This window comes from Oncorhynchus clarkii, chromosome 20 (genome assembly GCF_045791955.1).
Source record: "Oncorhynchus clarkii lewisi isolate Uvic-CL-2024 chromosome 20, UVic_Ocla_1.0, whole genome shotgun sequence".
Taxonomy (NCBI): Eukaryota; Metazoa; Chordata; class Actinopteri; order Salmoniformes; family Salmonidae; genus Oncorhynchus; species Oncorhynchus clarkii.
In genome coordinates this window covers 27,040,847-27,054,944 of record NC_092166.1, presented here as the reverse complement: position 1 = coordinate 27,054,944, position 14,098 = coordinate 27,040,847, and the positions used below count along the sequence as shown (strand labels likewise).

Genomic DNA, 14,098 nt, shown 5'->3' with positions numbered 1-14,098 from the left:
TGGTGACATTTCTCCCCTTGCCAATGAAAGGTTGCGCAAGCCTCATCACCACATTCTCCGAAACTCGCTCACCTGCTGCCCAATGTGGATATTTTCCCAGACATTAAAAGCTTTTTTGCATGTACAATTACGCACGCTCTCAATGTGTAGCCTATTCCAAGTAGACCAGAGTAACCTAATAAGATGCTTTGATTCTGTGGACTGATACAGGGTACATTACATTTTTAGATTAGAATTCTACTGGATCAAAACAATAGAATGGCATGCCCTGTTCTTCATTCACAGTTGGGGATTACATACATTTGCATTGTTCGATTTCTATGATCAACTCACCCATTCTCCCCCGTTCTCCCCATCAGTCTTTACATCAATTATTTAATTTGTTGTTATATGTGTGAAAATAGTTTTGGTATAGTTTTGGTTCAGTTTCGAGTGAATTGTAGGGGTGATTTTCAGCTGGGCATTGCACTTTCAACTGTCAAAGAAGGAGCAGAGCAGGCCCTACAGTTGGGAGAAGGAGGGGCAACAGGGAAAACCATAAAAAAACGACATACCCTACTAAAACTGGTTATAACTCCAGTTCTGTTTGTGGTATTAATATTCTAACAACGACAGTGTCTTATATAGACTTATTTAGGAAAAGTCAAGGACAGAGGGTGACATGACTTTAAAAATATGGGAGAGTAATAAAAATGACTTCTTTAGCAGTTATAGTGTTAAATGGGACAAATCTGAGTGACATGTGCCTCTGTGCCCCCTATGGGCATGATACCTCTGTTTCCAATCAGGTGCCAATGCCATTTAGCAAACTGTAGGCGGTGCTATGTTCTGATTACATGCAAATATAGCTCTTTGGCCACTCACACCAGTGGCATAAAAAATGGAAGCATGTGTAGAAAAGTACCTCATACTTACTCTTAAATATAGTGGTGGATCTATAGGGCTATTTTGCTTCCACTGGTTCTGCGGCCCTTGTTAAGGTCATGAACTTTACCTAATTACCAGGACATTTTAGCCAAAAACCTGGTTGCCTCTGCCAGGAGGCTGAAACTTGACCACAGGTGGAGCTTCCAGCAAGACAATAACCCCAAGCACACATCAAATTTAAAATTTAAAAAATTCAATGGCCATCCCAGTCTCCTGGCTTGAACCCCATTGAAAACCTATGGTTTGAATTGAAGAGGGCAGTCCATAAACACATCATCTGGAAGGATTCTGTATGGAAGAATGGTCTAAGATCCCTCCCAATATGTTCTCAATATGTTCTCTCATAAAACATTTAAGAAAAAAGCTCATTGTCATTATCCTCACATTGGGAGGGTGCTCAAGTTTTGAAAACAGGGGTGCCAATTATTTTTACCCCTATCCTTTTTTAGATGTTTTATTACTTGTTAAACCCTCTGATCTCTGATCAATTGTATTACTTACTATAACATAATAGAATTTGCCCATTTTTTAGCAATCAATATAGTATTTGTATTATTTAATTTATACTGTCTCTTTTGCTCCTCCTTATCAAGAGTGTCAGTAATTTGGGTCCTGAATGTATATTCTGTTTCTCTCTGACACAAAAGCACACACACATGCACGTACATATGCAAGCATGCACACACATACACACACACAAACAACACTTCCCTTGACCTTATAACCCGCTTTCTGCCTTAATGTGTGCTGTCAGTTGATGACTTTAGGGATTACCCTAGCTGCAGCTCCTCTGAATAGACTTTCAGACTGGAAATGACCATGTGTTAATATCGTTCATCTCCGTTTGTGTAGCTTCATCCAATGATTTTGAACTCAAGTGCCTTACTGAAACTCACATTTCATTACTAAATTAATTTCCACGTCCATTCAGGAAAAATTACATTGACCTTTGTGCTAAATGACAAATGCTGTTACACTCTGTTATCATTAATGTCTCATGTGTTTATGTTGATTTAGAGTGTGTAAATACTGTAAGCGTTACTCATGACTTATGGCTTTCCTTTGATCCCATATCCATAACTATTGTTTGACTCACGCTCTGACACAGTGAAAGGGCTGAGTAGGCCAGTAGTGGTCAGGCACTGTGAAAGATTATACTTGTGTCTATATTTATCTGAGACGTGGTTGTAGTTGATGAGGATATAAGGGTTTGAGCAAAGTCACATAAATTAATTGAAGGAAAAGCCATGGAAGCTGCCATTGGTTGCAGCAGTTAGCCTACCTGGCAGATATGTCGGTGAAATGCACAAATGATGAGATGACCACTCCAATTCGGCCTTTCCCACCCTGAAATACAAGAGAGAGAGGAGAAAGAAAGATAGAGAGAGCATTAGCCTACATTACTTTGAGAATGTAACAAGATAAGTCATATTTTGCCACTGCGTAATCATTTTAAAAAGCATTACATTCTGAATAAACAGCTAATGTTTATTCAGCAAACAAATAGCAATAGTTTTAGAACTCCCCGGAACCATTACCCATGAACCCCATCGCAAAACGGAAGTAGCTCCCGCTAATTAAACAAATTTGCACTACCGCGGTGGAAAGTCCTTCGAACCCTAGACACGTTTCACTGCATTTCACAATGTTCGGTTAAACAAGGTACTTCAATAAACATGTGAAACAATGGTAAAACATTAGCAGGGAAATCTAACCTGTTGGCTAAGTTGCTAACCTCTTAGGGCTAGGGGGCAGTGTTCGGAAGTTTGGATGAATGACACGCCCAAAGTAAATTGCCTGTTACTCAGGCCCAGAAGCTAGGATTTGCATATAAAAAACACTTTAAAGTTTCTAAAACTGTTAAAATAACAGAACTGATACGGCAGGTGAAAATCCAAGGAAAAGCCATCCAGATTTTTTTTTTTTGAGGTCACAGTCCATTTCAATGATTGTCTATGGGATATTCAAAGGAATTCCTCCCAGATTGCAGTTCCTATGGCTTCCACTAGATGTCAACAGTCTTTAGAAAGGGTTTCAGGCTTGTTTTTTGAAAAATGATTGAGTTCTAGTTTTTCCAAGGTGTCTCTCATTAGAAATGTAGTCTTGTTGCGTGCATGAATGAGGTGCGCGCTCTTCGTTATTTATCTTCCCTACTCTTCCGGCGCCGACAGAGATGGCCGCCTCGCTTCGCGTTCCTAGGAAACTATGCAGTTTTTTGTTTTTTTACGTGTTATTTCTTACATTAGTACCCCAGGTCATCTTAGGTTTCATTACATACAGTCGAGAAGAACTACTGAATATAAGATCAGCATCAACTCACCATCAGTACGACCAAGAATATGTTTTTCGCGACGCGGATCCTGTGTTCTGCCTTACAAACAGGACAACGGAGTGGATCCTATGCAGCGACCCAAAAAAACGACTCCGAAAGAGAGGGAAACGAGGCGGTCTTCTGGTCCGACTCCGGAGACGGGCACAGCGCGCACCACTCCCTAGCATTCTTCTTGCCAATGTCCAGTCTCTTGACAACAAGGTTGATGAAATCCGAGCAAGGGTAGCATTCCAGAGGGACATCAGAGACTGTAACGTTCTTTGCTTCACGGAAACGTGGCTTACTGGAGAGACGCAATCCGAAGCGGTGCAGCCAACAGGTTTCTCCACGCATCGCGCAGACAGGAAAAAACATCTTTCTGGTAAAAAGAGGGGCGGGGGCGTATGCCTTATGACTAACGTGACATGGTGCGATGAAAGAAACATACAGGAACTCAAATCCTTCTGTTCACCTGATTTAGAATTCCTCACAATCAAATGTAGACCGCATTATCTACCAAGAGAATTCTCTTCGATTATAATCACAGCCGTATATATCCCCCCCCAAGCAGACACATCGATGGCTCTGAACGAACTTTATTTAACTCTCTGCAAACTGGAAACAATTTATCCGGAGGCTGCATTCATTGTAGCTGGGGATTTTAACAAGGCTAATCTGAAAACAAGACTCCCCAAATTTTACCAGCATATCGATTGCGCAACCAGGGGAGGAAAGACCTTGGACCATTGTTACTCTAACTTCCGCGACGCATATAAGGCCCTGCCCCGCCCCCCTTTCGGAAAAGCTGACCACGACTCCATTTTGTTGATCCCTGCCTACAGACAGAAACTAAAACAAGAGGCTCCCACGCTGAGGTCTGTCCAACGCTGGTCCGACCAAGCTGACTCCACACTCCAAGACTGCTTCCATCACGTGGACTGGGAGATGTTTCGTATTGCGTCAGATAACAACATTGACGAATACGCTGATTCGGTGTGCGAGTTCATTAGAACGTGCGTTGAAGATGTCGTTCCCATAGCAACGATTAAAACATTCCCTAACCAGAAACCGTGGATTGATGGCAGCATTCGTGTGAAACTGAAAGCGCGAACCACTGCTTTTAATCAGGGCAAGGTGTCTGGTAACATGACCGAATACAAACAGTGCAGCTATTCCCTCCGCAAGGCTATCAAACAAGCTAAGCGCCAGTACAGAGACAAAGTAGAATCTCAATTCAACGGCTCAGACACAAGAGGCATGTGGCAGGGTCTACAGTCAATCACGGACTACAGGAAGAAACCCAGCCCAGTCACGGACCAGGATGTCTTGCTCCCAGGCAGACTAAATAACTTTTTTGCCCGCTTTGAGGACAATACAGTGCCACTGACACGGCCTGCAACGAAAACATGCGGTCTCTCCTTCACTGCAGCCGAGGTGAGTAAGACATTTAAACGTGTTAACCCTCGCAAGGCTGCAGGCCCAGATGGCATCCCCAGCCGCGCCCTCAGAGCATGCGCAGACCAGCTGGCCGGTGTGTTTACGGACATATTCAATCAATCCCTATACCAGTCTGCTGTTCCCACATGCTTCAAGAGGGCCACCATTGTTCCTGTTCCCAAGAAAGCTAAGGTAACTGAGCTAAATGACTACCGCCCCGTAGCACTCACATCCGTCATCATGAAGTGCTTTGAGAGACTAGTCAAGGACCATATCACCTCCACCCTACCTGACACCCTAGACCCACTCCAATTTGCTTACCGCCCAAATAGGTCCACAGACGATGCAATCTCAACCACACTGCACACTGCCCTAACCCATCTGGACAAGAGGAATACCTATGTGAGAATGCTGTTCATCGACTACAGCTCGGCATTCAACACCATAGTACCCTCCAAGCTCGTCATCAAGCTCGAGACCCTGGGTCTCGACCCCGCCCTGTGCAACTGGGTACTGGACTTCCTGACGGGCCGCCCCCAGGTGGTGAGGGTAGGCAACAACATCTCCTCCCCGCTGATCCTCAACACTGGGGCCCCACAAGGTTGCGTTCTGAGCCCTCTCCTGTACTCCCTGTTCACCCACGACTGCGTGGCCACGCACGCCTCCAACTCAATCATCAAGTTTGCGGACGACACAACAGTGGTAGGCTTGATTACCAACAACGATGAGACGGCCTACAGGGAGGAGGTGAGGGCCCTCGGAGTGTGGTGTCAGGAAAACAACCTCACACTCAACGTCAACAAAACTAAGGAGATGATTGTGGACTTCAGGAAACAGCAGAGGGAACACCCCCCTATCCACATCGATGGAACAGTAGTGGAGAGGGTAGCAAGTTTTAAGTTCCTCGGCATACACATCACAGACAAACTGAATTGGTCCACTCACACAGACAGCATCGTGAAGAAGGCGCAGCAGCGCCTCTTCAACCTCAGGAGGCTGAAGAAATTCGGCTTGTCACCAAAAGCACTCACAAACTTCTACAGATGCACAATCGAGAGCATCCTGGCGGGCTGTATCACCGCCTGGTATGGCAACTGCACCGCCCTCAACCGTAAGGCTCTCCAGAGGGTAGTGAGGTCTGCACAACGCATCACCGGGGGCAAACTACCTGCCCTCCAGGACACCTACACCACCCGATGTCACAGGAAGGCCATAAAGATCATCAAGGACATCAACCACCCGAGCCACTGCCTGTTCACCCCGCTATCATCCAGAAGGCGAGGTCAGTACAGGTGCATCAAAGCTGGGACCGAGAGACTGAAAAACAGCTTCTATCTCAAGGCCATCAGACTGTTAAACAGCCACCACTAACACTGAGTGGCTGCTGCCAACACACTGACACTGACTCAACTCCAGCCACTTTAATAATGGGAATTGATGGGAAATGATGTAAATATATCACTAGCCACTTTAAACAATGCTACCTTATATAAATGTTACTTACCCTACATTATTCATCTCATACGCATACGTATATACTGTACTCTATATCATCGACGGTATCCTTATGTAATACATGTATCACTAGCCACTTTATACTATACTATGCCACTTTGTTTACATACTCATCTCATTTGTACATACTGTACCCGATACCATCTACTGTATCTTGCCTATGCTGCTCTGTACCATCACTCATTCATATATCCTTATGTACATATTCTTTATCCCCTTACACTGTGTACAAGACAGTAGTTTTGGAATTGTTAGTTAGATTACTTGTTATTACTGCATTGTCGGAACTAGAAGCACAAGCATTTCGCTACACTCGCATTAACATCTGCTAACCATGTGTATGTGACAAATAACATTTGATTTGATTTGATTTACTGAACATACTATTCTCCGTTGTAAATTGTGTCATTTAATTAGATATTAGAGTACCTGAGGATTGATTAGAAACATCGTTTGACTTGTTTGGATGTACTTTACTGGTAACTTTTTGGATTTGTTTGAATGCATGTTGAAAGAGTGGATTACTGAATCAAGCACGCCAACTAAACTGATATTTTTGGGATATAAAGAAGGACTTTGCCAAACAAAATGACAATTTGTTGCGTAGCTGGGACCCTTGGGATTGCAAACAGAGGAAGATCTTCAAAGGTAAGGGATTTATTTTATCACTATTTGTTACTTTTGTGATGCCTGTGCTGGTTTGGAAAAGTATTTTGGTGTGGGGGCGCAGTCCTCAGATAATCGCATGGTATGCTTTCGCCGTGAAGCCTTTTTGGAATCTGACAAAGCGGCTGGATTAACAAGAAGTTAAGCTTTTAAATGATGTAGGACACTTGTATGTTCATGAATGTTTAATATATTTGTCATTTGAATTTGGCGTGCTCCAGCTTCACCGGATGTTGTTGATTTTGATCCCGTTAACGGGATCCGTGCGCTTCCCGCAAAGATGTTCTATTACAGTTGAAGTCGGAAGTTTACATACACTTAGGTTGGAGTCATTATAACTTGATATTCAACCACTCCACAAATTTCTTGTTAACAAACTATAGTTTTGGCAAGTCGGTTAGGAAATCAACTTTGTGCACGACACAAGTTCTTTGACATCTTGGGAAAATCAAAAGAATTCAGCTAAGACCTTAGAAAACAAATTGTAGACCTCCACAAGTCTGGTTCATCCTTTGGAGCAATTCCCAAATGCCTGAAGGTACCACGTTCATCTGTACAAACAATAGTACGCAAGTATAAACACCAAGGGACCACACAGCCGTCATACCGCTCATGAAGGAGACGAATTCTGTCTCCTAGAGATGAACGAACTTTGGTGCGAAAAGTGCAAATCAATCCCAGAACAAGGACCTTGTGAAGATGCTGGAGGAAACAGGTACAAAAGCATCTATTTCCACAGTAAAACGAGTCCCCTATATCGACATGACCTGAAAGGCTGCTCAGCAAGGAAGAAGCCACTATTCCAAAACCACCATAAAAATGCCAGACTACGGTTTGCGACTGCACATAGGGACAAAGATTGTACTTTTTGGAGAAATGTCCTCTGGTCTGATGAAACAAAAATATAACTGTTTGGCCATAATGACCATCATTATGTTTGGAGGAAAATTGGGGAGGCTTGCAAGCCGAAGAACACCATTCCAACCGTGATGCACGGAGGTGTCAGCATCATGTTGTGGGGTGCTTTGCTGCAGGAGGGACTGGTGCACTTCACAAAATAGATGGCATCATGAGGAAGGTAAATTATGTGGATATATTGAAGCAACATCTCAAGATCAGTCAGGAAGTTAAAGCTTGATCGTAAATGCGTCTTCCAAATGGACAATGACGCCAAGCATATTTCCAATGTTGTGGCAAAATGGCTTAAGGACAACAAAGTCAAGGTATTGGAGGGGCCATCACAATGACCTGACCTCAATCCTATAGAAAATGTGTGAGCAGAACTGAAAAAGCATGCGCGAGCAAGGAGGCCTTCAAACCAGACTCAGTTACACCAGCTCTGTCAGGAGGAATGGGCCAAAATTCACCCAACTTATTGTGGGAAGCTTGTGGAAGTCTACCAGAAACGTTTTACCCAAGTTAAACAATTTAAAGGAAATGCTACCAAATACGAATTGAGTGTATGTAAACTTCTGACCCACTGGGAATGTGATAAAATACATAAAAGCTGAAATAAATAAAAGTGGAAGTAAAGTGGTGATCCTAACTGACCCAAGACAGGGAATTTGTACTAGGATTAAATGTCAGGAATTGTGAAAACTGAGTTTAAATGTATTTGGCTAAGGTGTATGTAAACTTCCGACTTCAACCGTATATTGACAAGCTAGTCGAGTGTCCGCTCTAAAATTGGAAACACAAGTCCGCAAAGATGGAAGGCGGGTGGGATGCGGCGAGATCAGGTGAGACCATTTAAGCCAATGAGTGGGCAGATACACATGTGAACAACTCCGATATAAAGTATTTTTTTTTAAAGTTGCTGAAATGCCACATGCGTGAGTGCATCCGTAACAACCTAACCATTAGGAAACTTGTATTAGATCAAATGATCCTCTCGTAGCAAATTAGCATTATTTTTTAAACCAAATTTGACACCCTCTCGTTGACTTACATACAGAAATTATTTTCTTGGGAAAACACTAGCTTCACCTCGCTACTTCCCGTCTAATCTCGTTCCGAGATACTTCCACCTGAATGTGCTGAGCGCAATGGCATGGGGACGAGGCAATGACTGCCCCCTCTCATGGAAGTCATGGAAGTTTAAGGCGGACCGTGGTACTGCAGGCATTGTTAGCAGAAAACAGGATCCCCCGTTATAGTGAATGGAAAAATGGTCATCATTGTGGTTATCATTGTGTAAAAAGTTCATAACTCAAATACAGTCATGATACCAATAATTGCTTTGCACACACAAGAAGAAGTTATAAGCACAATTAAGTTACTAATGGCAGCCTGCAGTATCCCGGTTGGCCTTAAACTTCAGTTACTAAATGAGAGGGGGCAGCACTGGGCTAGCATGCAAAGTCACTTTCTGTAGTAGCTCAAACTGCGCAGGTTATTTCTCCATGAGACGCCATCTTAAACGACTTCATTTGGCTTCAATGTGCTGTTGAGTCTTCACATAGGAACGAATAGTGTCAATTGATCGATTGTTTTGTCCATTCATAGATACAGTCATTGGGATACTTCCCTGCTAGCTGCTAGCAGAAAGGAAGAGGCAACCATCTTTGCTGCTAGCCAGCTATCCCCATGCGGACATCTTCGCCACAGTGCTCCCTCCTGCACTGTCTTGATGGATGTGTTCCAAAAATCAGCTTTGAATAGATAAGTCAACGCAAAGTGAAACAAATGAGGCCAGAAGAAGAATGAGAGATAATGAAATGGTGACGATGACAGGGTGATGAGGATGCTGCTCACCCTGCAGTGTATGACCACCACGTGTAGAGGGTCAGCATTGAGCCAGTTTTCCATGGCCTTACAGATGGTACAGATCTTATCCAGAGGAGGAGCATGCAGGTCAGGCCAGCCCGTGTCCAGAGTCTGCAAACACACACAAGGTAAGTCACACATAGACATACGCACTTTGTAACAGATAATGCTCATCTAATCAACCTCTATACAATATATATGTTAATCTAATTAGCATGGGCAGAGTCTCCAGAAATCCTAGAGATAGCCTTCCGGAATTAAAGGGTTATCTAGTGATACATTTGTTCAAATGGATGGGTCATCCACGAAACGAGTGCCTTTGGCGTCCCAAGTTGACGCCCAAGTGACAGAATCTTTAAAATGAGGTGAAATCAAACCAAGTTATACATCTCGAAAGGTGCCGAATTGGTGGAACGACCCGGATACGGTTGAGATCCTTGTTACCATTGATATTCATTGATTAATGGAAAATACAGCTTAGTCGATCTGCGGCTTGTTGATACCTGTATGTCTTCGTGTCCTGCCCAAGGATTTGTTTGTGCGCTACATTTGGAAAAATACAGTATGGTTGCTTTACCTTAGGGTTCATTTTAGAGAGATCATGTCTCTTCTCCGACAGGTTGATAATCTAGAAAGAAAAAGTATACAGGTATGTATGCATGAATACATTCATTTGTTTCGCTATTTAATTCTATGCCTTTATATTACTATCTTATTCAAATGTAACGATTTCAACTGTTTTCACTCTTTCCAATATTAACTAAAAAAGGCTTCTGTGCTTCACACTATACCACACTAAAAGGTGGTTGTGCTGAGGTTAAAGTAGGCTATTTTCCTGTTATCATCACTTCTATAAAAAAAAAAATGTGTCAATGATACAGGGTCACTTGATTAATAACAGTCACAATTGAAACTTTTCCAAATCAAGAAAACAAACAACCCAGTAATAGAGGACTAGGCTTTTAAGTTTGAAATGACTAGGTATCAGTGAGATGAAGGATGGTGTGAGACACATGGACGCGACTAGTGTTAACTGACCAGGTAGTTATCAGCGTGCTTGGACTTGAGCATCCGTGTGACATCCTTCAGGTTGTGAAAGTAGATCTCCTCTGAGCATGCCCGGGGGAAGGACACAGCGATAATGCGCTCCGTCACGTAAGTCAGGTCAAGTTCGTATCCCTCCTCCATCTTCACATCTGGGTCTTCTTCCTTTTGAGGAGAGAGAAAGAGAGATGCCTCAGGCCCTGTGATGGAATTTCCTCTGCCCATTGGAAGTATGCATGTTTTTTTGTTTTACTGTAGTCAGTGATTGATGAGCAAAGTCCTTGGTGTCAGCAATTGTGACCGGCCACCCCGCTGATACTTTTAGAATAGGAACACAGGCCTACTGTAGGTTGTATAACAAAGAAGGTCGCCTGTTTACATTCAACTGTCTGTCTGCACAGGTGCCACACTGACTTCCATTATGCCTCATGGATATGTTGATGAAACAATATTTCCACTATTATGTTTATTTTAAGTGTATTCCTAATTTCTATTAACTCCATGTAAAAAAGTAACTGTTGTTGAATAGGAAAACAATGAAATAGTCATCAACACACAGTAAAAACAAGACAGACCGCAACAATGAAGCAAAAAAAAATTCTGAAGACTGTAAGAATTCCGGATGAAACCAGTCGTGTGCAGTGTGCCGTGTAGCCCTGAAACATGGCGTGTTCCTGTGACCTCATGGCCATGAACTTCCTGTGTAGCAGAGAGAGAGAGAGAGAGAGAGAGAGAGAGAGAGAGAGAGAGAGAGAGAGAGAGAGAGAGAGAGAGAGAGAGAGAGAGAGAGAGAGAGAGAGAGAGAGAGAGAGAGAGAGAGAGAGAGAGAGAGAGAGAGAGAGAGAGAGAGAGAGAGAGAGAGAGAGAGAGAGAGAGAGAGAGAGAGAGACTTCCCCCACACATCTCTTATCTAGCCTATCCATTGTAATCTGTGTTCTAGACTTCTGGCCCAGCGCTCTGTCTTGCCTGTCAGCTGGGAAGTGATTATTTAAACAACAGGCAAGCTGTTAGCTGGCATCCCTACAAAGATAATCCATCAAAAATACCACAATACAAATCTCAGTGTGAATATTTCTTGGAATCATTTTTTACATCAGAATCATATTCTATTTCTATGCCATTCTATCAGTTTCCCAATTTCACTGACAACGACAAGAATCAAACTAAGGAATCAAACTTAATAAAGTTTGATGAGTTCTCAAACAGTATTGATTTCAAGGTAGTTCCCCAACAGGGCATGGCTCTGTAAAAAATAAAATAACAAAACAACAAAACTCTCAACATGTACATGTAAATCTATGTCATGCCTGTTCTCCTTCCAATCTAGACCAACACGATGGCGACAAATAGTCAGCTTGGAATTTTCTGTTCACAGCCCAACACCACACACACATGTAGGCCTATAGAAAGGCTAATGAATCAAAATGTGGTGTTCCAGTCGAGTCACCTGCTTATTTGTTGTGATTAACAGTGAAAAGGCCTTGGTCTGTCCCATTGGGGAATGTGCCTGTTAATTAAGTCTGAAGTGACTGCAGGCTAAAGTCAAACACTTTGAATGACTCTGGAAAGAAGGGCCAGGGTTGTAAACCAGGGAGCCGCGGCCTACTGCACCCAGGGGACTTAAACCACCCCTCAGAGTGGAATAAAAGGGGGCTTGTGTGTGTGTGTGTGCATGTGTGAGAGGGTCATCGCTAGGGGAAACGGACTGGGGGTAGTGGAGGGTGTGTGTGTGTGTGTGTGCGTATGTGCGTGTGTGTGTGTAAGGGGTGGTCACACACAGTTGGTGTTAATAGTGGGGTTAGTCTATTTCCCTCAGGAGCTGCAGGAAAAACTGTTGGCTAATGAGAATTTAATGAACAGGTCGACCGGTCAACACTTGAGAGTTGTGTTTTCAGTGGTGAAGGGGACTGTGTGAGAGGGAGGCTGGACTGGACTGTGTTTTAGAAAGTGTCTGAGCATGGTGACAGAGAGAGGGGTTCTGGAAACCACCACTACTTAACCTCTGAATGACTCTAAGGTGTTATAGAATGTTGTTTCAATAAAGTTATTAAAACGCTGAAGTTAAAGATCTGTTTGTGTTTAATAGTCTACCCTCGCAGAGGTGTTTGAAAGAATCAATGTGCGCAAAGTCTTCCCTTATCCCATGAAGTTCTACGGAGGGAGGGTAGGCCTAAATCATAGTAAAGTTGAATTACTTTGTTAACAGGCTATCCTACTTTCATTCAATTGAGACATTTTAATTTCCAAAACATAGGTCTATTCGATACATCGAAACATATGTCAGTCTACTTGATGACAAATGTGCATTTCAATGTGAGCACAGACATGTGAAAGAAGTTATGGTAGCCCACTCCTGGGTTACATTTCATCCTGAAACTCCTTCATTTTATACTCAATTACATATCAATATAAATCATCCAGACATACGCTATGCTGCGGTAGTGCTTTTCAAGTAGGCCCCTCTCTCCGATAGTCCCATTCTGCCTCTCATCACTCAAGTCAGGCAAACAGCAGCGACTTGCCCCAGCACGCACTACAGATAATTGCTCTTTAATTTACACAGAGTGCTTTTGTTCCTGGTTCGGGGCATGGTGCTCGGCCACAACAACACAACACAACAACCGACCAAGGCAGCCGTGCCAAGGATCGCAAAGTTCAGCCCACAGCCCACCCATGGCACAATGACTGGGAGTAGACAGTTCAGCAACTGCAGAAGAAAAAGGGTAGTAGAGCTAAGCTATGTGTTGATTGAAAAAGTAGGTTGCCAGCAGACTCCATAGAGAACAAGCTGAAACAGGGCTGCTCGGTTAGGATGCTAGGGATTTAGGTGTTACTCTGGATTCCCTGGCTGACACAGCCCCTGGAGGTATGGGTAAAAGCTGGGCTGGGCTGGGGTGCGTGGGCGCTGTCAACAGGACTGAGATGAGCATAGAGCACTCAGCACTGAGACCTGGGACTGCATCTCAATAGTCTGCAATGGCTTCGTTTCTTCCCGCCATCCTGAAGGAGAGGATGGAGGTAAAGAGAGGTGCCACCTCAGAGTATTGACACACAGCCCTGATCTCTCCTGGGAACCACACCCCTCACCTGGTTGTAGCTGACACAGCATGGAATCTCAAATCATAAACTGCAGGGGAGGCAACAGAAGAAACACTGAGCGCTGTTGGCAGGCTGGGGATAAAATCCACCCACTGATAATCCATGTTGGTCAGCCTCTGAGAATTGAAGCATGGTCCAATCATGTGAACATTGATGGTTGTTTACATTTTTGATCACATTGTGGTGACAACATTTGCCAAAAACCCAGCATTCTGGACCGTCACAAATAATAAAGTAATCTAAGGGACTGTTCAAAAATTACTTGGGTGGTGGGGTGGGGTCCAAAATAGGAGAGGGGGTGTAACTTTTTCTTTTGCTTTGGGGAGGGTTGTA

General features: G+C 43.5%; 1 protein-coding gene across 1 annotated transcript in view; it reads right to left on the bottom strand.

Moving 5' to 3' along the window:
• LOC139376142 (tensin-3-like) overlaps positions 1 to 14,098 on the bottom strand; it is an 82,074-nt gene that overhangs the window by 53,637 nt on the left and 14,339 nt on the right. Inside the window, exons 2-5 of the mRNA XM_071118383.1 lie at positions 10,661 to 10,831; positions 10,200 to 10,250; positions 9,611 to 9,733; positions 2,210 to 2,274 (exon numbers count right to left, since the gene is read on the bottom strand). Coding sequence (XP_070974484.1) covers positions 2,210 to 2,274; positions 9,611 to 9,733; positions 10,200 to 10,250; positions 10,661 to 10,810 — 389 coding nt within the window. The 5' untranslated portion in view covers positions 10,811 to 10,831. The remainder of the gene's footprint in view (positions 1 to 2,209; positions 2,275 to 9,610; positions 9,734 to 10,199; positions 10,251 to 10,660; positions 10,832 to 14,098) is intronic.